Source organism: Chelonoidis abingdonii, chromosome 5 (assembly GCF_003597395.2).
Source record: "Chelonoidis abingdonii isolate Lonesome George chromosome 5, CheloAbing_2.0, whole genome shotgun sequence".
Lineage (NCBI taxonomy): Eukaryota > Metazoa > Chordata > Testudines > Testudinidae > Chelonoidis > Chelonoidis abingdonii.
The window spans coordinates 31,469,570-31,493,719 of record NC_133773.1 but is presented as its reverse complement, the minus strand read 5'-3'; the positions used below and the strand labels follow the sequence as shown (position 1 = coordinate 31,493,719).

The following is a 24,150-nucleotide window of genomic DNA, read 5'->3' as shown; positions in this document are numbered from 1 at the left end:
TAGTTCTTTTATTTTATTAAATGGGTTTTATTGTGTGCTCCCCCAGATAAATGTATTATGACCATTAAGGAGATCTCTTCAGAGTTTTGTTAGATGAACTAAATTTGTTAAGAATTTTACAAAATGATTTATGATGCCTGGAAATCTTCCTACAGCAAAAATGTCTTTGGGTTCGGGTAAGATGAGTAATGCCTTCAGTTTGTCTGAATCCAGCTGCATTCCCTGTTTACTAATTGTGTGTTCTACAAATTTTGTGTGTTCCTTTTTCCAAATGCACATTTCTCATTCAGAAAGAGGCCAGCTTGTTGGAACCATCTCAAAACTTCATACAGTCACTTTTCATGTTCATTTTTATTTCTGCCATATACCAGCACCTCATCTGCACGGCAAAGCATGCCAGGCAGACCGGACACAACCTGAAAGATTCTCTTTTGGAAATGTTCTGGTGCTGAAGATATGCTTTATGGAAGACAATTAAAACAGGACCTTCCAAACAGCATCATGAATGTCATTAATAGTATAGGTTCTTTAGCAAGGAGGATTTGCCAGAAGCAAGGTCTATCTTTGAGAAGATTTTGGCTTCTGATAACTAAACTAATGTCTGGACAACTGTGAGAAGCATGTGTCTTTTTCTGCACATGCTTCTGTTAGTTGTGTAAGATCCACACAAATTTAGATTTTGTCCTTGGACTTTGATACTACATACTACTTCCTATAAGCTATGGGAAAGACATGCGAAGGAACCAAAGGGAGTAGAGAGCATGTTTCACCTTGCAGGTGCTGTGTGCCCTGCAGGACTGGGATCTAAAATAAGGACTGTTCAGCAAAAATTGAGGTGGGTGGCCAACCTAACTTTTGTTGTATGTGTTGAATTCCAAAGAAAAAGGATCAAAAGAGTAAAAAAAGCAAGAAAAAAAAGCAGCCTCTTTAACGTCAGCGTAGTTTTGGTGTGATGAGTACCTCGTGGTATAGCATCTGGCTGATTTTTCCCTCCCCCTGAGAGGAAAGGTTTGTCAGTGCTGCTATATTTTTCAGTCACTAGAATGTAATTAATTTTAAGGAAGAGGAAATACAAGAGGCCCCCAAAACCTAATCCAGGCTAATTTTACTGTAAAATACATAAACGAGGACAGGGAGGAAAAGTGGTTTCTCAGACATGTTACTGTGATTTTCATTTCAAGCAAGGGTTGAATTACCTCCTTTCAACTTGCTTTTCGTCCCCCCTCAAAAGGAACTTAAAATTGTTTGTTTAAGGATTGGAAATCTCTCCTGGCCCACTCGCCAGGTGAAATTAAGTGAAAAGACTCTTCAACAAGGCTCAGCTGGCCCACAAACTCGTCTGAGAATTTGTGAATTATACTCAATGACGTTTCCTTTCCTTGTATTTCTTCTTTTAATAAACTGCACTTCATACAACATGATTTTTATACCTGCAAAAAATATTTTAAAGAAAATCTTTAAAAATATGTATTCTGTGTAATAAATAGTACTGGAGGAGAAATGTATATGCACAAGAGCAATAATAAATAAGCAATCAAAAGGGTGATTATAAATCTGCACACTTTCAAGTCTCTAAATCTACTAGCATATTTAAAACAAGGACATTTTTCTCCAGGTTTACCAAACTGCTATCTGGTAACTTGGTCAAACTACTGAAGCAATTTAAAGTGGAACGATCGACACTGACCACACATTTAGCTTTCAATACATCCTTTAAAAAAAAAGTCTCAAGTAATGTATAAATAAAAATAGGGGTCTAACATATGTAGGCAGTGAAGAGGAGAGGATTTATGTACTGTAAGAAAGTCCCATTTAAAGCTAATGAGAATTACATAGCTGAAGTAAATCTCCCATCCATTCATGGGAAAGTGGATTCCTTCAGGCCAAATATACTGCAGTCTTTACTGAGACAAAACTCCCATTGGCTTCAAAAGTCCTTCTGACTTATTGGAGACAACAGGAGTTCTGCCTGAGTAAGGCCCACATAAGGAATAAGTCATATCCTTGTAGTATCTGAACTTTTCAAGACTCTTTTTGTAGCCAGTTTAATATTAGTGATACAGGGATACACTGTGTAAGTGCAAGAACTCTTCTACTTCCCCTTGTGTCCCCACATAGGCCAGGCACAATCCTGCACTTTGTGTTCCCAGTCACGCCAATGGGGCAGGTGTGTGCCATTGTCAGTGCTTGACTCTGCAAAGAGGGTGGAGAGGAGTGGGGTTAGGCCCTGCTATCTCTCTGGACTAGCTGAGAGCGCACCACTGGCACAGGGACAAGTGCCCACTGTGTTTTGTAAAAAGGAAAAGAAGGCCCTGCTCAGAGCTACTTCCTCTCACTGCTCCAAGAGCTATTGTGCCTGTCTGCATTGCTATGTAGCCCGTGCCAGACCTATTGGTTATAAGCATTAACTGTTTCCCATATTCCACTATTCCAATTAAAGGACAGATGAAGAAAAAAAGGAAGAATATGGAAAAACCTATGACTGAGATTGTTTTGCTTAGTGGTTCTCAAACTTTTGTACTGGTGACCCCTTTCACACAGCAAGCCTCTGAGTGCAACCTCCCACCCTTTATAAATTAAAAACACTTCTTAATATATTTAACATCATTATAAATGCAGGAGGCAAAGCGGGGTTTGAGGTGGAGGTTGACAGCTCGTGACCCCCCATGTAACAAAGTCATGACCCCCTGAGGGGTCCTGACCCCCAGTTTGAGAACCCCTGGCTTAGCTGTACATTACATTGCTTGCATTAAAAGAAAACATAACTTCATTGTGGACTTTCAGCTGCTGGGTGTGTTGCTATGAGTAAAGGCAACCTTAAAAAATTTTCTCAAGGTGAGTGATTATTTCTGAAGGGAGAGTAAAACCGAGGAAAGCAGTTGAGCACATGCTTAACTTTAAGTCAGTGGGACTTAAGTGCATGCTTAAAGTTAAGTACATGCTTAAGTGCTTTCCTGAATAGAGATAGTTTCCTGAACTGGATCCTCAGAAAGAAAATATTAACCCTGTTCATGCCTCTTGCATTCTAGTCCAATACATCATTAGATGGAGGGAGTTCACTCATTAAAAGGCTATCATGGCTCTAAGGTTTTTCTAAACTTTTACCCATATGTCTTTAAGGAAGATGATTTTCATCACATATTTGAGGCTGGTTCAATATTCTGCAAATCACAGTAAATTCATAAGAACGCTGCCAGAATCACCAGACAGCAGCCCACAACAAACTAACTTTAATTCATGAAGACTAGCTTCTTGAGCATAAACATTCATTTCTCAAAGGAATCTATTTCGAGCTTGAGACTACAGAGGAAGAGAAGCCTACAATGGACAATGGAAAAATTAAGCCAGACACTAAAGTTATTATCCCAGTCTTTTTCACCAGTGTCTCCTGCATAAAATGGAACTATGACTTTGCATGTTATCTGAAAGATTTAACCTTTTGGCACCAAAATATGAGCACAGGGATCCACTTGCACAATTCACTGGCAGGAACAGCCTTATACTGAATGGTGTATAGTACAGTATATTATATGTCTCTTTATATATTATACAATATTATTTTAGTTTAGCTTTTCAATATTTTTTTTTCATTTATTCACAAACAAATGGAATTTACTGGTCATTTACTGAAAGGAATTGCAACATACCAGCTTTGTCACATTTGTGCTACATTAAAGTAATTCATTTTCTTTCACAATAAAATATTACATGTAGTTAAGGGCCATGAAAAACAACTGTGGTATAATGAAAAGAATTTTGACCATATTTTTATTTTAGATCTCTATAGCTTTGCTCTAGGATATAGTTTCTTAATTTAGTAATGTGCACATTCTTTCTTCCAGGCCAAAAGGAAAGTGCTCAACCTGAATGAAAATGTGTTGACACCTTTATAGGAAATGTATAACCATTTAAGAGTGTCTTCAAGTTATACAGAGGAAAACATTTGAAAATGTCACCACTACTGAAGGAAATCAGAACATAAAACTATAAATAGAAAATGTCAGGATCTATCTTTGAAGCACAATTTAAATTTGATGAGTGGCATGTAAGGATCTGTAACTTTTTCCCTTTTTTTCCTATGGAAACTGCATATTTATTTTTTCCTTTGTAAAGTATGAATACCACACTGTACAAGTAACTTTCAGAAGGTAGATTTACGAATTATGAGATCATAGAATCATTTCTTTGTACCTGCAATGAAAGTACATACTGGTCTCTCCAATGTATTATCTTGAAAAAAATATTGGCCACAATCCGGCAAATCCTCACTCATATGAGTAGTCCAATATGAGTGTCTACTCATATGAGTAAAAACTGTTTGCTTGAGTACATTTGTGTCCTCAAACCCCTAGACATACTTTTTTTTATAGGAAGTGAATGATCAATCAAATATAATTCAATTTGCCTGGAATTAATCTTGTTCTTCCTGTACAACTGAGTAGTACAAATTTTCAAAGATGATGTTACTAATTTTGCAGCCACAGTTTGGTGGCAACCCTTGATAACATTTAGGAGACAGACTACATGGTCACAAACCCCATTTGAACATACAAATAACTTACTGGTAATTAGCATCTACACTCTACTGTTTGTGCCCATAAGTGATTGTGCCTGCAAAATCGTTCTCTCAACTGAACACAGTTGCAACAATGCAGATGCTAAATCTGAGACCCCATGAAAAATCTGGTTGACGATGTTTTAACATTTCTTAGATCTCACATATGCTGATTCCAAAATATTTTCTCCTTTGTTGTCTTACAACAGACAACACTATTATTTTTTGGGGGTCTTCCTTGGATATTATGGCAAAATTAGGTTCATGTTTTACTAGCAATAAAATGAAATTACTATTAAATGTTAACTATTATCATCAAATTATATAGATCCAGAACTGAAAATTAGAATGTTAAAATGCTGTACTTTTGTTGTTAAGAAAAACTCAATTAAAATAAGTTATCAAAAACTTCGGAGTAATGCTTTAGGGCTTTTTTGTATGCATAATACCATCTTTATAGGCAATGGTTTGTCATCCGAACACAGTGAATCAATTATATTTTTTCCGTTTGGTATTCCCTGCAAGTGTTTTTGAAGTTTGGTAGGAAACTAAGTGTTCATGAGAAAAACAGATGCATAGTACTGTCTAGAGCCAGGCCAGGCATATTATGTAAACTTCCCCACCCAGCACAGCCAACAGCCCTTAGTGCTGATGTGAAACACCCCTGCTGTTTTAGTCGGAGGCCTCTCTTGTAAGCAGAGACCATCAGTCACGCTGAATTGTGAGTCAGTTTGGTGATGGAACTAAAAGATTAGGACTACTAAATTGATTTCACTAGCGACCAAAGATAAATCCCTCCTCCCTCCCAACTGAATAATTGTTTGGGGGATTATTTTCCCCCCAGATGGATTAGTTTGCATTTTTCCACAGTGAATCTAAGTTTATGTTGCCCTACATTTCTAATCTATTATATTATTCATTATTTATTGCTAGTAGCACAACAGTGAGCTAGGCACTGTAAAAACAGCAGAGAAGATGTGTTTCAGAGTAACAGCCATGTTAGTCTGTATCCACAAAAAGAACAGGAGTACTTGTGGTACCTTTGGGTATGGCTACACTTGAAACTTCAAAGCGCTGCTGCGAGTGTGGTCGCAGAGCCAGCGCTGGGAGAGCTCTCTCCCAGCGCTGCACGTACTCCACATCCTCTACGGGTGTAGCTTGCAGCGCTGCGGCACTGTTTACACTGAGGCTTTACAGCGCTGTATCTTGTAGCGCTCAGGGGGGTGTTTTTTTCACTGTAAAGCGCCAGTGTAGCCATGACCTTAGAGACTAAAATTTATTTGAGCATAAGCTTTCGTGGGCTAGAGCCCACTTCATCGGATGCATAGACTGGAACATACAGCAAGAAGATATTTATACATACATTGCACATGAAAAGGTGGAAGTAGCCATGCCAACTGTAAGAGGCCAATCAACTGAGATGAGCTATCAGCAGCAGGAGAAAAAAAACTTTTGAAGTGATAATCGAGATGACCCATAGAGGGTGTGAGGATACTTAACATTGGGAAACAGATTCAATTAGTGTAATGGCCCAACCATTCCCAATCTCTGTTCAAACCTAAGTTAATTGTATCTAATTTGCATATTAATTCAAGTTCAGCCATCTCTCTTTGGAGTCTGTTTTTGAAGTTTTTTTGTTATAAAATTGCCACCTTCAAGTCTGTCACTGCGTGCTTAGAGAGGCTGAAGTGTTCTCCCACTGGTTTTTGAATGTTATGATTCCTGATATCAGATTTGTGTCCATTTATTCTTTTGCATAGAGACTGTCTGGTCTGGCCAATGTATATGGCAGAGGGGCATTGCTGGCACATGATGGTATGTATCACGTTGGTAGATGTGCAGGTGAATGAGAAGACAAGGTCCTTTATAGCAAGGTATTAAGCCATGAGAAAGAAAAAAGAAATTGCAAAAAATCTTTTGTGTTTTTCTTTTTTTGTCAATACATTGGGTAAAGTTATACACTTCCATCTGACAAACTTCCATTTATCTCTCCCTGAACCTAGCAGCAGAGCTTGGCATGATCTATAGAAAGAGCCAAATACAGCGGTGTCTTGTGTATCGGCAAAAGAAGTTTGTTTCTAGATTCGGATTTCATAGGTGTCTTGCAGGTAGAGGGCCTAGCTCACTGAGGGTGTTACCCTCAAAAAACTGAAGCATGAGTCACTTTACTCACATGAGTAGTCCCATTATCTTGAAGGGAAGTATTCATGGGGGTAAAATTGCTCTCTGCAAGACTGGGCTCAACAACAAGCTATAAGGTTGTCTTTCTTTTCTGGGTACATAGTAATTTAAGGCTATTTGTTGTCTTAATTTAATTGTAAGGAGACTTTAAAACTACATGTTCTCGTGATACCAACAGGACTGTATTTGTTTCAGAGTAAAAGCTTTTTCTCGTCATTTCCATTTAAGGGCCAGATCCCACAATCTTTATTTACTATTTATTCAAGCAAAACTCCCACATACTTCAACGGGAATTTTGTCTGAGTAACATATGACTGGGGACTGCAGTATTTGTCTATATATAAAACGCAAATCCAAAATAAACCCTGAAACACAAAGTTCAGTTTAAAACTAACAATAACATTGTACATATTTACCTCAGCATCTATTTTTGCAACAATAGTGTTATCATTTTGAACAGAATCTTTGTCTAGGTATCTTTGCTTACCTGATTTATGTGTATTTTTATAGCTAATCATTGATTCTGTTATATTTCACAACTCTCTCTGGGAGTTCAGAAAACTAAAGTTTCATTGTATGAAATGAGAAATCAAAAATTATTCCTAATGAGATATAATGACTGAGTATTTGTCTACATGAGGCATTTCCATTTAAGTTATACTGGTGTCTTTTTCAAACTGATTTAGTTAAAGTGAAATAAACCCCGTGTGAACACTCTTAGACCAGTTTCACAGTGGCTTGTTTCAGTTTCACTTAAACCTGTCTCCAGTTGCCTTAAGCTGAACCAGAAAAAGTCCCTCAAACAAAAATAAGAGTGTCCACAGAGTCTTTGGCATCAAGTTAACAAAATCCATTAAATATCACATCTTTGGTTATATCAGTGCAATTCTTTCATGTAGAAAAACTCTGACTGGCTTTAAAAACACAAGTAAATAGCATTTTCAGCACTGACAAAGGCTAAAAAGTTTCACATTGAACTCACCATATGTCCATCTATTCCTGGAACACCAGGCACTCCAACAGAACCCTGGTGGGAACCACAGACTTGGGGTTAGCAAGTTCAACAGACAAACAAATCATAAACCATGTCAGCTCTAAACCCAATACTTTAAAGAATTATGTTGGACACATGCTTGCCATAAGTGCAAAATGTTTTTTAAAATAATCATTGTTTGTTGACGGTAAGGGCTCTTCCCACTTGACCTTCTGCACTAATCAGAAGTGTCCTAGTGTTATAATAATAGAGCTACTTGATGCCCTACTACATTAATCAAGATCAAAGGGCTGATTATATTGTGATGTTCTGAAACCTTCAGTACAAATTCAGGAATTATAATTCAATTCCACTGACCACTGCATGGCTTTGGAAGACTGAGTGCCCTACATTTAGTGTTCGGACGTCCGTGATCAAAAATATTCATATTGGGAACCATGCTCCAAAGCTACTAACTGGTAGCACTGATCTATCTTTGGTACTCTTAAGGGATAAGATAGAATTCTGTTCGGCACTGCAAGCGATAGCCGCTTTTTTAAACTGCTTAGTTTTACTTACTACAATCAAAACTTTAAAAACCACTATAGATCAAATGAGAAGCAGAGGTGAAGAAAGAATTAAAAAGAAATCGGCACTGAAATGTAACACTGGAGGGATCTTTTTTATAAAGCCTTAGCACAAATTCAAACTTCTTTATGATGCATTATGAATCTTCAGTGACAATTCAGAAGGTGAGGAAAGCAGCAGTACAGTATGTGCTGACATAGCAGGTTTTTTTTTTAAACAGTAAGTTTCAGTGAAAAAGTAAATTGAAACTATCCATTTATAAACACGTCCTCACCTTAGATCACAAGTATCTGAGCCTCTTTAAAAAGGCTAGTTTGTTCTAAAGGGAAGAGAATTGCCAATGGTGGGGTGTACTGTTTCCTAGGACTCTTTCAAACAAATCTAGAGCCACCTGCAAAGCCATCCATTTGGGTCCACTTTCTGCAAGACCAAAGAATCAGTGGGGGACCTTCTCCCCTCCACCCAGCTATGCACACCAGTTAGAAGGTTCAGTTCAGTGGGAGAAGTCAGGGGACACAGAAGTCATTAAGGATGTGTCCAATATTGATGCCTGCATTTGTGGATGGATTGGGTTAGGAGAATAATGGATGAAAAATTCCTGCTAAATAGGAAAAGGAGGAAGTGTGTCATGTGTCCCAGAATGGGCCACAATAAGGGGAGACATCCTGAACTCTCAGAAGGCTCCATAGACCTGTGAGTCAGTCAGAAATTGTTTGTATTCCATACAACGTGGCACTGTAACCTTAGCAAGAGGTATCAAACTAGCATTTCACACTTTCCCTGCTGGGGAGGCCTTCAGGACCTGGAGGCTCCCCAAGGATGCAGCCTTGGTAGCATTGTCTGTACCAGCCCTGTTGCTGCTTGATGCAAGCAGACCATGAATGCTAACCAGGAATAGGGGGCATTAGTGAACACTTCACATATTCCTGCTGTTCTTCCCAAAAGCCAGAGGGCAGCACACAGACTCAGAAGGGAGATAAGCTATCAGGCTCTTGACAAACTGTTTTTTTTAGTATGGACTGTTCCCTTATTGATATCTGCTGATTTTTCTTATATTATAAGATGCTAACATGTGTAAATAAAAGAGGTTTAAAATTAGCATATGCTTAATCATGCAAAGGGATCTCAGATTTTCTAAAATTCCCTCGCCCCCCAAAAGGTTTTGCTGATATTAAGCAGGCTATTAAAGTACTTCCCAAGTCTGAAGGAGTAGTTTTAAAATGACAACATGGGGAGTAGGGCAGCTTTACAGTTTCATACACTGTCTATCAGAGGGTATATTGTTAAGCATACAATGCTCCTTTCCTTGGTCCTAGGGTCTGATCTTGCTCCTATTCATGTCAGTGGGAAAACTCCCATTGACTTGAATGGTGCTGGATCAAGCCGTTACATCGTCATAGCTTTTACCTTTTTTTTTTTTTAAGTTTTGTTTTAACTGATGCCAAACAACCCACATTTCAAAGAATGCTGTGCCAGTCTCAGAGACAGAAAACCAGAGGATAATATCATTCCCACCTGTGAAGGATAACTATTCTTTTAGGTTTTGTCTAGATGATTTTAAATCATTAAATGATTTTTATTAAACATATTCGACAATATTGTTTATCTTCTGCAATCACTTTTCAAACAATTTGGCCTTTGTGATAATTGGGTCATACACTGGCCAAGTGCCATCTACTAGTTTTTATTACCAATATATTTAGTATTGTTCTAATCCCATAAATCCTTGGTTCATTCCATCAAACTGCAGCAGTCAGTCCTGATGAGTTTAAATAATGCTGAAAGCATTCACAGGAAGTCAGTTGTCAGGTTACCATAGAAATAGGAAGACACCAGCAGGCCACCTGAATACAGCCAACCAAACACAATTTATCAGCAACACCTACATCCTTTATTTCTTCTGGTCATTTTTTTGGTCATGTGGCATGGATCTACTTGAGTAAAGATATGCATTCAATTTGAAACTTAATCCCCCACCTTTCACAGTGTTTTAAGTTTGGTTTCATAGCTATACAGTACTTGAATAAAGAAAATTATAGTGACCTTTTAACCTGCAAGTTCAGCAGACAGATTGAAAACAGTCTGCTCTGCATTGCTTGAATTTCCTATAATGGACGAAATTAGAAATCTTATGTCTCACATTATGTAATTGTAGTTTCAGAAAACAAAATTCACAGACTATACTAACTACTTCAATGTGGCGTACAGTAGCTAATTCCATTCACCTCTCCTGCTTGCAGTTTGGCACTAGGAAGTATAATCACTTTCACAGTATTGTTATTTATACTATACCTTTTGTCCTGGAGGTCCCTGAGGCCCCTGAAAAGGGAAAATAATTTAATTAGCATAATAATGCAGCCAATTTAAGCTTAAATGACCAATTAAAAATGCCTTATTGTGTAAGCATTCTTATGCTGGACTGAGACCAGCTGATGTTTTGGATATCAAGGAAAAGTAAAACTTTCTGCTGGAAATGTACAATGGATCTTTTCTCCTCTCTTTTGGAATAGCATTAACTACACACTGAAAAATTCAGATTTTCCCCCTTTTTTAATCTTTTATATTCCATTCTGTCTGTTTCTTCTTATAGTTGCAAATGTGTCAGCATTTAGAAACTAAGGCTTTTCTGCTTCTGATACCAGCTAAGAAATAGGTGTGCTTCCACAATTAAATACCTACATCACATATTTGCTTGTCAATGTAAGGGAAAGATTTAAGCAACGCATACTTTTTGGGAAAAAAGGTACATAAACTCCCCCTCCCGCCAACACACACTTCTTTTAGTCTAGGACCAGTAGCTGAGTAAATCGGCATAGCATTTGTGGGACTTTTACAGTGCTTTTACTCCTCAACACAATTTAGAAACATTAACCAATTATTCTTAACACCACCCTTGAGAAGTAGGAAAACATTATTATCCCTATTTTACAGATGATCAGAGAGGTTAATGGGCTGTTGTCTTAAAAAAGCACTTAAACATCTGCTTAATATTAAACGTGCTCAAGTCCCATTGATTTCAATGAGACTTCAATGGCCTGGATTCTCCACTGCAGAGGAGAGGCAGCACGGAAATCGTGCACCTCCTAGACCCATGTCAGTTGGTCCTGGAGGAAGTCAGACCAGCTCCAACACAACTCCTTCCTATGTCCCTCTTCCTAGGCACAGGTTGAGGAAAGGTGGGGACAGCTGTTGCAAAAGCTGGTTCTGCCACCTCATCCAGTCTTATACCCCTGGAGAGACTCAAATGCAGGGGAAATTCTTCACTAGTCAGGTATATCCATTGTCTCTATGGTGCCTGAGTGACACAAATCAAACAGAGGAGAACACAGAATCCAGCCCTTTGTGACTTGCCCCAAGTCAAAGAGGGGAGCAGTACCAGAACTGGAGTTGTTTAGACACTCAGCTTGCACAATGAAAATGCTGCTCTGAAATATAGGGATGGATTTTGTTTTATAGGCATACGCTGTGAAGCAAGGCAGAGGTTGCCAGGGAAACAATGCCTCCTGGAGTTTCCTGGCACACAGTGGAAGAACAGCCATTACAACATTCCTCAAGAGGGTGAAGTGTGATCTTCACTCTATTGCTGGCTAGTGTATATAGAGGCCATGGGAATGTCCATGGTGCAGAATGTGCTCTGTTCAACACACTCTCCTTGCCACGATAACCTTCTGTACTTTTCAACTGTTCATCCTCATAGATGTTGGATGACACACCACAGCCACCACCATTGCTAGCATGGATGAGCTCCAACAGTGGTGAATTATGGGTTCTAAAATTGCCAGTAGGGATGGAGTTATGTAGGTTTTACATGTGGATTTATGTGACTAACTTTGGGCATCCAAGTTTGAAAAATTTAGGTTACTGCCTTTGGCTGAAGCTTTTGCTTAAAGGCCTCATACAGAAATAGAATGTCTCCTGTTTCACCATCAGAAACCCTATCGCTTTCAGGCACTAATTCCCTGAACTAATTCATTGCTGGGAATGAGAGTAGCTCATTATTTAGATTCCAGTCCGGCCCCATTGAAGACTATGTGGGTTTTGCCATTGGCATCAATGAGAGCAGGATTAGGGCCTGATTGTGCAATATTATGAGCATCCTCCTTTCTGTTGACTTCAGTGCCTGATCTTGTGAGATGTGGAAAGCCACTTGTGAGGTGCTGAGTGCTTTCAGCTTCCAACCTGTGGCGGGAATTGAGTGTGCTCAGCACTGGGGAGGATCAGGATAGTGGCCAGAACTGATGTCTGCTGTACTAGGCTGGAGGAGAAGTCCTTCCAGGCCACAGATTCCAAGAAACTGTAGAGTAAGGCCTTGGCTACATTGGTTCTCTACAACACTGCAACTTTCGCGCTCAGGGGTGTGAAAAAACACCCCCCTGAGCGCTGCAAGATACAGCACTGTGAAGTGTCAGTGTAAAGGATGTGGTTTACGTGCAACGCTGGGAGAGCTCTCTCCCAGCGCTGCTGCTCTGACTACACTCACACTTCAAAGCGCTGCGGTGGCAGCGCTCCCGCAGTGCTGCCGCAGCAGCGCTTTGAAATTTCTAGTGTAGCCAAGCCCTAAAAGTCAGCTCTTATTTCCATTAAGTGGTTGGCATCTGGTTATAAGGTCTGTTGGTGGCTGAGGGGGGCGGGAAATGCTGGATGTGTGAATGAAGGAATGCATGTTTCTTGACTGTTAATTGTGGGTGGCACTAAAGTGCAATAAATTTCAAAGTGAAGTTGAAAAAATACTAGGATGTTGATAGTGTGTGTGTGTCCAGTTGAGTGCAATACATTGGGTAAGTGGTCAGGGGTATAAAAACATATAGTGATAATTTATAAGGTGTATTTTTTTTTCTCTCTCTCTCTCTCTCCCAGATTGAAAAAGGAGAGAAACCTTCTTCTACTGCCAGTCACCATGTTGCCCATTAATTTAGAAACTCTCAGCCGAACCCCCCACCCTTATCAGATTCCCCTTGTGCTACCTGCAGCAATGCTACAGCTTCCCATGTAGCTGTGCTAATGAGCTAAAGGGCTCCTTGCCATTCTCCTGTATCACGCATACTTGATAACTGTTAGCATCCTCTAATAACTGGGATCAAGTAACTCAAACAGAGAGGTGTACTGTGGGTGGTTACATCATCCTATTACTCCTAATAGCTGATAAAAAAGGATAAACTGTGGAATGGTGGGAACACACCATATTTTTTCCAGTTTGAGCATTATTATTATTGTTTATCTAATGACTGGGGCGTGTGAGGCACTTTATATACAAAATAAAAGTCCTGGTCCCTGCCTTGAAGAAATGCAGTTACAATGTAGGGCTCTTAACCATTCTATTGAGACCAATGGTAGTTTTGTCCTGACTTCGGTGCACTGGAGCCATGGTGCTACCCCCTCTGTACTGGCCAGCAGAGCTGGCTGACCACAGAAAAGAGCACACATTGCAGTGCACCTCGTTAGGAGCACAGCAATTGCCACACCAAGCATACTGGAGCTTCCACTCAGACAGTACAGCTGTAATGTAGGAGAGTGACCTGAAGGTCTGATAGAGCCCTAAATGCTTAAGCATCAGTATAGTGGAAGGTAGCATCAGAGCAAGCATTAGCTAGACAGAAGACTTGAATTTTGATTAGGGGTCTGAAAAGGTATAGTGAGGTCACTTGGCGCACAAGACGAGGAAGACTGATCCAGGTACATAGAGTGAAGTGGAGTAAGGCCATTAAAAACACTGTTACATTGACCATGCTATCAAAAATAGCATCCCCTATAAACCTTGAGACATGCAGTAGAGTGCCTCATACACCTCCAAAATGAAAACAATAGCATCATAACAATGAGTTCTTTAAATGAAGCCTGTACCAAGACCCCTTAGTCCAGATTGTAAGGGTGAAAAATTTTTTGGATGATAGCTTAAAAAACCCATGGTACTAAATTAAAGAGGCCTGATTCTGAGATGCACTGAGCTCCCTGAAATCCCATTAAGTCAATGGGAGCTGCAGGTGCTCAGCACATTTGATGAGTACACCACTTTTATTTAAATTCTAATGTGGACTGGGAAGGCTAACCTGAAGCAGTCAGGTTTCAATACCTTTGTCGTAATGCCTGCACAAAACAGGGAGCTGAAAAATGCTAAAATACAATAAAAATAAAAGTGTAGCTTCTGCTAATCAGAGGCCATCAAAATCTCTGTAAAGCTTCTGCTTTAAACAGTATAATATCTTAAGATACACAGTGAGTAAATTAGCTAGCTAATATCTCAGAAGGTAATACAGAGCATTGCCAGAGATGGAAGACAGGTTTGGGAATGTCTTCTGGGGTCTAACCACTGGCACATATGTTCTGAATGAGAGACTGGAGGGAGGCTGTAGTTCACAAGAATCTCATATTGCTAATTGTGTATAATTGCAGCGGGGAAGCTAACTGATTGCTCCAGCTGATTGTGTGTACGACATATTGCACATGCATCCATCTGATGCCATTGGAAAATGGGATATCCTGGGGTAAGGTGACCCAACAGGTTTGTGTGCGTGTGTACGTAAAAGCCAGAAGACTTCCAGATTGGCTTTAATCACTACTTTGTGAATGTAATTGGTCTCTGGAGTTCTGTCTCCTTAGGGCTGAGAACAGCAAAGATGAACAAATGGAGGTGTGTCAGATGATTTGACTCGGGTGTTCCCTGGTTAGTAAACACCTGGAGTAACATCCTGGTGCTACTGAAGTCAATGGCAAAACTATAGATTTAAGGGAGACCAGGATTTTCTTCTGAACTGCCTTACACAGCCAACTCTCCTATTGAAATGAAAAAGTGGGGGTCAGAACAGAATAATCATTATATTGTCCTAATATTTTTAAGCACAGTCTGTTAACTATGTGTGTTTTAGCGAGTTACAGAACAGGAAAAAGGGTTATAGTGAGGAGGAAATATATAAATCTGTTCTGTAAATATTACAATGTAGTTCAAAAGTAAAGTAATTTCAGATTGTAATATTTTAGGAAGAATCACTCAAAGTGTTTTTGTATCCAATTTCAAATTACCTAGATGTTTAACGTTCAAGGAAATGTAAGAAATATGAACTCTGACCATTTTTATTTGTATGTCTGGTATAGCACAGATGATTTGTTTTACAAGATATCAGATTTCATGGATAGCGAATGTAAATGCCAAATGAGAAAACGTAATGAAAAAATAAAGGATACGTGAGTGCTTTTGCTTATTGAGGCATATTTATATTAGATGCTTTTAAAACTTAATGAAGTAAAACACCTTTCAATGGCAATAAATAATTGTATCAAAGTGTGATACTGTGACTTTAAAAAACTCCTCCATTACCTACTTGCATGTTGGTGTGATGCTCGAGTAAGTGTCTGTGTCACCATCTGCCCTGTAACCCTTGGTGACTCTGTGCTGTGCAGCTTTGGCTCAGAGCCCTGATACCAGCAGCAGCTGGCTCACAGCACAGTGGCCTTCCAATAGCCTAGTTATTACTTGCAAGGTGACACCAAGACCCCTTCCAGCCCCGAGTTTCCCCAAACTGTCTCCCCTGCAGTGTCCAGTCCCCCTCATTGGAACACTTGCAAAACCTCACAAATTCGCTGCTCCTTTAAAGAGACAGTACACATTTTGTTACTCCCTATATGCTGGCCCTACAAAACTTCCAGTCCCTGCCAGCCTGAGGGCAGAAAAATTGAAATAGAAATCGGAACCAGGGGACAGTGTAAAGCTCTAACCTTATATAAGGGCTGAAATCCAGGCTGCATAGTCAATGAAGGTTTTGTCGTTAACTTCATTGCAACCAGGATTTCACTGATCCTGTTTTGTATGTACAATGAGCACATGGAGAAGATTTGAAAATATGGTCCTGTATGGCTCCAAAAGGACACTTGCCCATGCAGTGGTAATTCATTCTTATAGTAGGTATTTTACGTTTAACTGAATTTCTCTTTAGCACTGGTGAAGTCAACTGGATAAAACAACAGCTAAGTAAGAAACAAGCTAATTATCAAATAGGAAACTTCACATAAATTCTGATTAAGTAGTGGCTTCAATGCTATATGTATTCACTGATGGAAAAAACAACAGCAATAATTAATTAGTTTTCATATAGCACTTTTCTTCAGCAGATCTCTGTTGCTATGGCATCTCAGAAAATGTAAGTGTCATTTTATTTGATAATAACACAAGTACAGAGGAGATAATTAAAAATTGAGCAGTATACTCTTGGAACAAACTATGGGTCACATCCTGAGCTGAGGTAAATTGGTATAGCTTCAAGTAAGTCAGTGGAGAAATGCTAGTTCATACCAGCTGAGGATCTGGCTCAGTGATGATAACATTTTACCATTTAATTTGGTTTGCATTTTGACTTCAACATTTCAACTTTGGTTCCTTTTTGGGGTCAGTTTAGGTTCCCCAATGTTTGCAAAACTTCCCTTTGAACAAAGCGTTGATGTTTATGTGCACAGATTTGCATCCATTTATGCCACACAATTTGTGAATTAAAGTAAGATTCAAAATTTCTAGAACAAGAGAGTAATTCACGAATGTAAAGGGTCATGTGCCCAAACTGTTCTCCTAAAACTTTTTTTAAAAGAATAGTAATTTAAAAAATACAAACAAAAATTCTCCACTGTCCCTCTGTGATTTCATGCATATGGCTCAAAATTTTGGTTTGGCAAAGAAAGATATTGTTAACTCATTCTCGGCGTCCCAAGTGGATAAAGAAAGTAAAAATATCCGTTGTATTTTAAAAGATATTTTCAGAATCAGTTACATGTTAACATACATCATACTTAGTTAACTGCCTCCCACTGGATTTGCTGGTCCATGAAGAAAACAGAATGAGTGAGTTACTCGCAGATCACATAGGGAAGAAGTGAGGTGAATTCAATCCTTCATTGACTGAAGGAAGGGCAAAAGCAGAGACAGTAATGTCACTTAAGGATAGTAAAACCTCCAGATAAAGTCTGGTACTGAAGAAAGCAGATCTGATAATTCAGTAGTGACATTTATCTGAGTAAATACAGAGCAAATAGTCCAGTCTGATGCTACACATGCTATTCCATATGAGGTGCTATTTTGGGGATGAGATTAGCAACAAGAACTGATCATCTGTGATCATTAAAGCTATGATGACATTTTTCACAAAAACAGGGCATTTGTCTGCCTGAACAAATTGCAATTAAGGCAAGTATATTCTGCCTGTTACATGCCTCTTTTGCAACATGTTGTCACCCAGGTTTGGGCTTTTTTTTTTTTTTTGGTGGGAGAGAAAGGATTTTTGCAGTAGAGAGACCACCTGACTTAAGTGACCAGCTGGGCATTCAGCAACTTTAATCTTCAGCAGTTTTCTCATTTTGGAAAGCTATAGAAAATATCAGCTGGCAGAGCCCAAAACGTTCATTATTTGCGCAACAGACCTTAAATACTCCACTGGAGAGATTATAGTACATCCGTATGACTGTACACTATTCTGTACTAATGTACTGAAAAATGTACTGTATTTGTAGAGTGCATAATTTGTTAAGCATTTGGGCCATATGAACCATGCAAAATATTTGTACATCTGTTGCTCCTACAAAACCCTTCATTTGCATACTTACACATGCAAACAGATTTCATTTTCTCATTTACTGGCTTACACATACAATTTATGCACATATGTTTTGTATAGCTTACCTGTTGATCAGATCTTTGAAAATTTGGCCTAACACCTAAGTATCTTAACTAGTTACACGTTTTTTCCTTCCAAAATAGAGAGACAATTAACCATTCTGAAAAACAACTAAATCTAGTTTACTCACAAACACTAGAGATCCTTGAGGTATATTTAAAACATACAAAAGCATACTAACACATACTACATTTTCATGAGATGCCAAATTAAAACATGCAGAGACTTGATGTACAGGAACATATTAAAAAGGATGAAAAACCAATGACTGGCATTCTTACTGGCACTAGCACTAGCAACTCAAAACAGCCACGTAGATTTGTGTTGGAGGAAGGAATAATTGCCTTAGGATTTATAGGCTGAAAATTTGACTGCCAACTTTTAGCCCTTAAGCTGCAAATTTTAGCCAACTTAATTCTAAACTAACCTCATCCAGGATTTATATGGACTACAATGCCAGAATGGCACAAATGGTGCACTACAGTTTTGTCTATATCCTACATATATAAAAGCAAAATTATTCAACTTCTCAGCTGGTGTAAATTCCCACAGGTCCACTGACTTCAGGCAGACTTCACGAAATCAATGGAGCTGTGGGAATTTACATCAGCTGACGATTTACCCCTCAGGATTTCACCAAAGTTTAAATTAATAGTACTTCACAGTCTCTGATCTGACATCCCCTTTAAGTTTATTTCATAGAGTTAGATTATTTTCTTTTTCTCATATGAAAGTTAATAGGTTTTCAGTTTCAAGATTTGCCACTTTGAGAATTCAGGGTCCGATCCTGCAGTCTTCTACCAGTCTTCAAGGGGGACAGTTTCTTATGAGAGAGAACTCCAGGATCAGGCCCTTATTTTGCATATCTGAAAAAAACAACATGTAGTTCATGTTTTCTAGAAGAGTTGCCCAGTGAAAATGGACAAATGCAAAGTTATTAATCCTACAGACTTTATACATAGCTTGGGGTGGTTTTGTACTAGGGATGATTATTGTATCATGAGACTTTTTTTTTGCATCCCAAAAGCAAATGTCCATATTTACCACCAGTACACTCTGGCTGCTTTGCACTACTGTAAGGATGCAAAAGAGCTGTAAACTTGGCTTACTTGACTGTTAAGCCAGGTGTCCAGCTCCTCTGTGCCACTGACGTGGCACAAAGCAGCTGGTATGTAATACTGAACTTGACAAAAAATGCTTTAAGAAGTGTTTAAACACACTAAATGCAGACTGCAAAGTATTCATAAAACATAGTATAAGAACATTAATATTTCAGTGCCAGAGTTGAGGCTTCCTGTCACAAACCACAAATGAGGCACTCATTAGACTGCAACCAGAAATTCTAACTCCTGGTACAAAATGATCAGCAATTCAATTTCTTATTCTCTGTTCTGAAAATGAGAAGGAGATAATGGGGACCATTTCTTGTGTATTAAAGACTGTACAGCATATTGGTCAGGACACACTGGCAAATAAAACACAGACAATGGATGGATAGTAACAGCAGGTTTCAAGTGTGGCGATTAGAAGGGGCACAATCCACCCCGCCCCTCACATACCAGGCATTTTATTTAGTTCAATACGGAGCTAAATGGCCACAGGCCAACTAACCAATAATTCAGAGCTGACTCACTTTAGCCTAACTTCACAACTCAGCTCACACTTGAATCTTCTCCCAACTCTACAAACACTCAAGCGGGAATTAGGGTTACCTCAGTGTCAGAAGACATAGTGTTCCTTTCTTCAGATACACAAAAATGACAATTAGTTATATCCTGGGCCTTTTACTCAGATTTACCTCTGGGTGCTGACTTTTAACCTTTATCTGCATTGGACTCAAGACACAAGAGGTGACAAACTAAATATTCCTTTATCACTTCCTAATCTTAAATATTTGTATTCTCATTCCTTTTCATCTAAAACTGGTCTTCCACAATCCTGCAAGGAAAGCGACCCTCCCATCCTTGACATCCTGCCAATTTGGCCCTAACAGAAAAAACACCTTCCCAGTACAGAAGTTACAATAAGTCAGAGCCACAGTATCTAAGAAACTGAAATCAACAGTATCTCAACAATAGGAAGGGAGAGAGGGGCAGCAATAGCTTCAAGATGGCCCCAAAACTTATGGGGCATCATTACATTGAAATGAGGGTGCCAGTAAGAGCTCATTGGCTCCCTCTATTCCCCCATCACTCACACTGGCCAATGAGAAGCAGAGAACCTCTTCTCTCTCCTTGAGGGGCATTCCCACCTTCATTCTGAGGCACGTGGGAGAGTGGGGACTAAGCTCCTGCATGTCTGGGCACAAGCACTTCCTCTCCTATACCTCTCTGGAACCAGGGGTTGGCTATCCCCAAGCTGGTCCAACCAAACCTCCCTCCAGCCAAGGTGAGGAGTGACATTGTAATACCAACTGCCCTACTGATTTCATCTGAAGTATGTTTTTTCCTTTATCAGTCAATGCATCATTGTTATTTGTTCAAGAGCTTTCAGTAAAATGGAGCAGACCATCAGCTGGTGTAAATTGTCATAACCCCATTGAAGTCAGTGGACCTCTCATTTAACTGAAGAAAATTATTCTCAGGAATCTAGCTACATCAAAATGATTTAAAACTGTTGTGTACAGAAAATTGTTTTAAATTTACTTATAAGAATTTAATACATCCAATGAGTTGTATGTACATGTGAATAATATTTAAAAAGTCACTGTGCTCACTCTAGGCCTTACGTATGTATGTAAATTGTGTCTATATGCTCTGATCACATTTTAGTTCCAATCTATCCTTACTTCAGCATGCCTGAATAACTCTTATTAAAGTTAAGAAAAGTTATGCAAGCAAACTGAGGGAAAGTGTGTGTGAGGATTTTTTTTAATTGGTGCTTCTAAATAACTATTGTATTTGCTACTATAATAGTCAAGTTCTAAGCCTGTGTGAATTCAGACCTTTACAGTGTCTCTGTAATACAGTTTGAAAGTATAGGGAGGGTTCATTTTGAGAACTGTTGTGATGAAACCTCTGCCATAATAACTACGTAAGGAGTAGCACACAATATGGTGTGCAGTTGCTGTGAGATAACTGTATGCTGTGGATGAACATAGACACACAGGCTGCCAAGACTTGCTCTCATCTCATTATCTCCCAACAATCCCTCTCTGTGAAGTTTTATTCCATTTGGAAGGCTGCAAGACTGACTATTTGTGAGAGAAGAAAATAGTTAGCAAAGCTCAGTAGTTTCAAGCTGTGCGCTGCAGTTGTTGGTCTATAATTGCACAGATTGGAACCTTAGTTTCCCCCATTCTAATAATACATCTCACATTTATGGGAAGATGTCAAGGCACTTTACCAACATAAAGGTCTTATGACATCCTTATTAGGTAGGTGTGTCTATTTCCACTGAAATAGTGTAGGGCCTGATCCTGTAGCATTTATTCACATGAGCAGAGTAATCCCACAGAACCTAATGTTTGGAATGGTTCACTCCATCTCAAATAGTGGCAAGGAAGTTGCAGGCACCTTGCACTGCTGCAAACCTCATCCAGGTAGACTTTGCCTCTGGTGATCCTGTGCCAAGGTCTGTACTAGAAGACACTGCTACAGAGCCTGAGCAAATCTGGTCCACAGTGCATTAATGAGAGAGCATATAGAACAGTATTACAGCAAGCGTAAAACAAACTCACAGCTATTATACACATTATAATCAATGGGCAATCAGAAAAACAGAAGAGGGAAGAAGAAAAGAAATAAACTGATTAGAACATTGGGTGGTACTCTTTTTTCTTTAACCACTATCTTCAAACGAACAAGCCATTCCTCGCAGGGCATTTCAGAGCCTAGACATTTCTTAGGTTCATCAGCTTCTAAGAATATGTGCCTATTGCCATCCAAAATAATCTGAAGTTTTTCAAGGTAAAGTGACACCATTTCTGCTCAAATCTTCAGAAATTCAGACTATAAGCAATCCCTTGTGTCTTGTTACTGATCCTGTTATCTTGCTACCCAGGGCTTCTAGAGATCCACAAATCCAAAAGGGCCATGGGCTGTGATTTTGTCAGCTCTCATAAGAAAATAAGGTTGGGCCTGGCCAGCAGAGTGAGAGGAGACCTCAAAGGACAAAAAAACAGTGTATGGACCACATATCACATGTGCACTGGGCAGCAGTCACTCTTTCACTGGCTCATTGGTTGAAGTGGGGGTTAAAAGTGATGGTACTCATTTTATTTCAAATTGAACGGGATTAGCCTTCTTGATATAGCAGAATACATCTATTTCCAGATCATTGTACTCATAAAAAATGCATTCCGTTGACTACCGAATTAAGGTCCAGATGCTCCCATATATGGAGGAAAAACTCATAGGGAGGAGAAGACCCCGTGAATTTCAGTGTGCAGCATTTCCTCTTTATTGTTCCATCAGGAAAAGGGGCCAGGATTGTCACCGAAGAGCCAGGTGAGAGTTGGACTCTCTAAAGATGTGGGCAAGAGGCAACAATTTAGCTTTGAAGGGAAGACATATAAGGGGACTCCCTGGGAGTGGAATATTACGCAACTCGGCCGGCTCTTTTGCCTTTCTGTGCTGTGCAGCCAGCTGTTTGGGTTCCCCTCTGCTTCTGTAAGCTGAGAGAAGAATCTGGCCTTAAGAGTCAGCCTGTTGTGCATAGGAGGAGATCTGTAATTCAATGCTCTCATTACAGAGGAGGATCCATACACTTTTGTAACAAAAAAATAGGTTAAGCAGAACAAAATCATAAGACTCTTTGGAGTTATTAATTATGAAGAGAACATAAAGGTACTTTTTATAACTGTTTAGTGAACTGCAAACAGAAGAAATAAAGGTACTTACCATCCACCCTTGTTCACCTGGTTTTCCTGGCTCTCCCTTAAAAACAAATTGGATTTATATCAATGTTATTTACATTCACTCTAGGGTGACCAGATGTTCCATTTTTATTGGGACAGTCTCGTTTTTTGGGACTTTTTCTTATATAGGCACTATTACTCTCCACTCTCTGTTCCTTTTTTTCACAGTTGCTATCTGGTCACCCTAATTCACTCCCTACTTAGTAACATTAAAATGTCTATTAACTACATTACACCAAAATACCTACTGAAGTACATGACAGCTGCATGGGTATATATATTATTATGATCACTGGCTACTAAAATGGCAGGTAAAAATCCTTCCTGGTAACATGATTGGCTTCAAAGAATTGCTAGTTGTTTTTCAATCTTTTAATGGGATAATTTTCTTAATTCAAGAGCTCTTAAGTACCAAATATCCTGTCTTGCAGTCCTCTGTTCTAATGAACAGACAATGTTCCTTCCCAGCAAATTGCAGTTTTAAAGGAAAATGAAGTAATGTTGTTTTGCATATATATCCCAAGACCAGCTTTTCGTGTATTTCAGAGTCATTTACAGCTACATATTACATTCTCTGTGAGTAGGCTTATAAATAACTTTGCAAAGTAAGTGTTGTTGTGACCAAGTCAGTTGCAGGGTATTAGAGAGAGAAGGTGGGTGCGGGAATCTCTTTTATTGGACCAGCTTCTGTTGGTGAGAGAGAAAAGCTTTCAAGCTTACACAGAGCTAAGATCAAAAGCTTGTGTCTCTCACCAACAGAAGTTGGTCCAATAAAAGAGATTCCCTCATGCACCTTGCCTCATTGCAAATTAATGCTTTGGCACATTACATAAACTGCTAAAAACCTAGGCTTGATAATTTCAAAGCCACACCACTCCTATTAATGTCTATGAGAGTTGTGTGGATAAATCCCACAGCTGGCTTTGAAAATCTCAATCTAGAATTTTTCCAAACTCGGTCTCACACTGAGTAGGTCAGAAGAGGAATTACTGTTCAGCTGACTGATAGAAACCTTTCCATTTTCTCTGCAGTGGTAAAGAAGACTGTGTATGTCACAAAACTGATGGGTTTTATCTAACCTTATTAGATATAAAGGAGGCAAAGCAGAGCCAGAGTTGCTTCAAACTTTCTCAGAGGTACCCAATTTAAATGATGCTAGAGTTTCAGAAGCACATTTTTGTATTCTGGGACATAAGCACTGAGAAATCCCCAGAATAGCTGTAGTGAGCTGATTTCCCCAGAATAGCTGATTTCTCATTCCATTCCCTTCCGAGGATGTATGGCGGTACTGAAACTTAGGTGTTGGTGCAACTGTCCAATATGTCCATTTCTAGTGGGAAGA

At 39.2% G+C, this 24,150-nt stretch overlaps 1 protein-coding gene across 1 annotated transcript in view; it reads right to left on the bottom strand.

Moving 5' to 3' along the window:
* The window catches only part of COL25A1 (collagen type XXV alpha 1 chain), a 192,591-nt gene that overhangs the window by 113,960 nt on the left and 54,481 nt on the right, over positions 1-24,150 (bottom strand). Inside the window, exons 6-8 of the mRNA XM_075066209.1 lie at positions 22,792-22,827; positions 10,590-10,616; positions 7,719-7,763 (exon numbers count right to left, since the gene is read on the bottom strand). Coding sequence (XP_074922310.1) covers positions 7,719-7,763; positions 10,590-10,616; positions 22,792-22,827 — 108 coding nt within the window. The remainder of the gene's footprint in view (positions 1-7,718; positions 7,764-10,589; positions 10,617-22,791; positions 22,828-24,150) is intronic.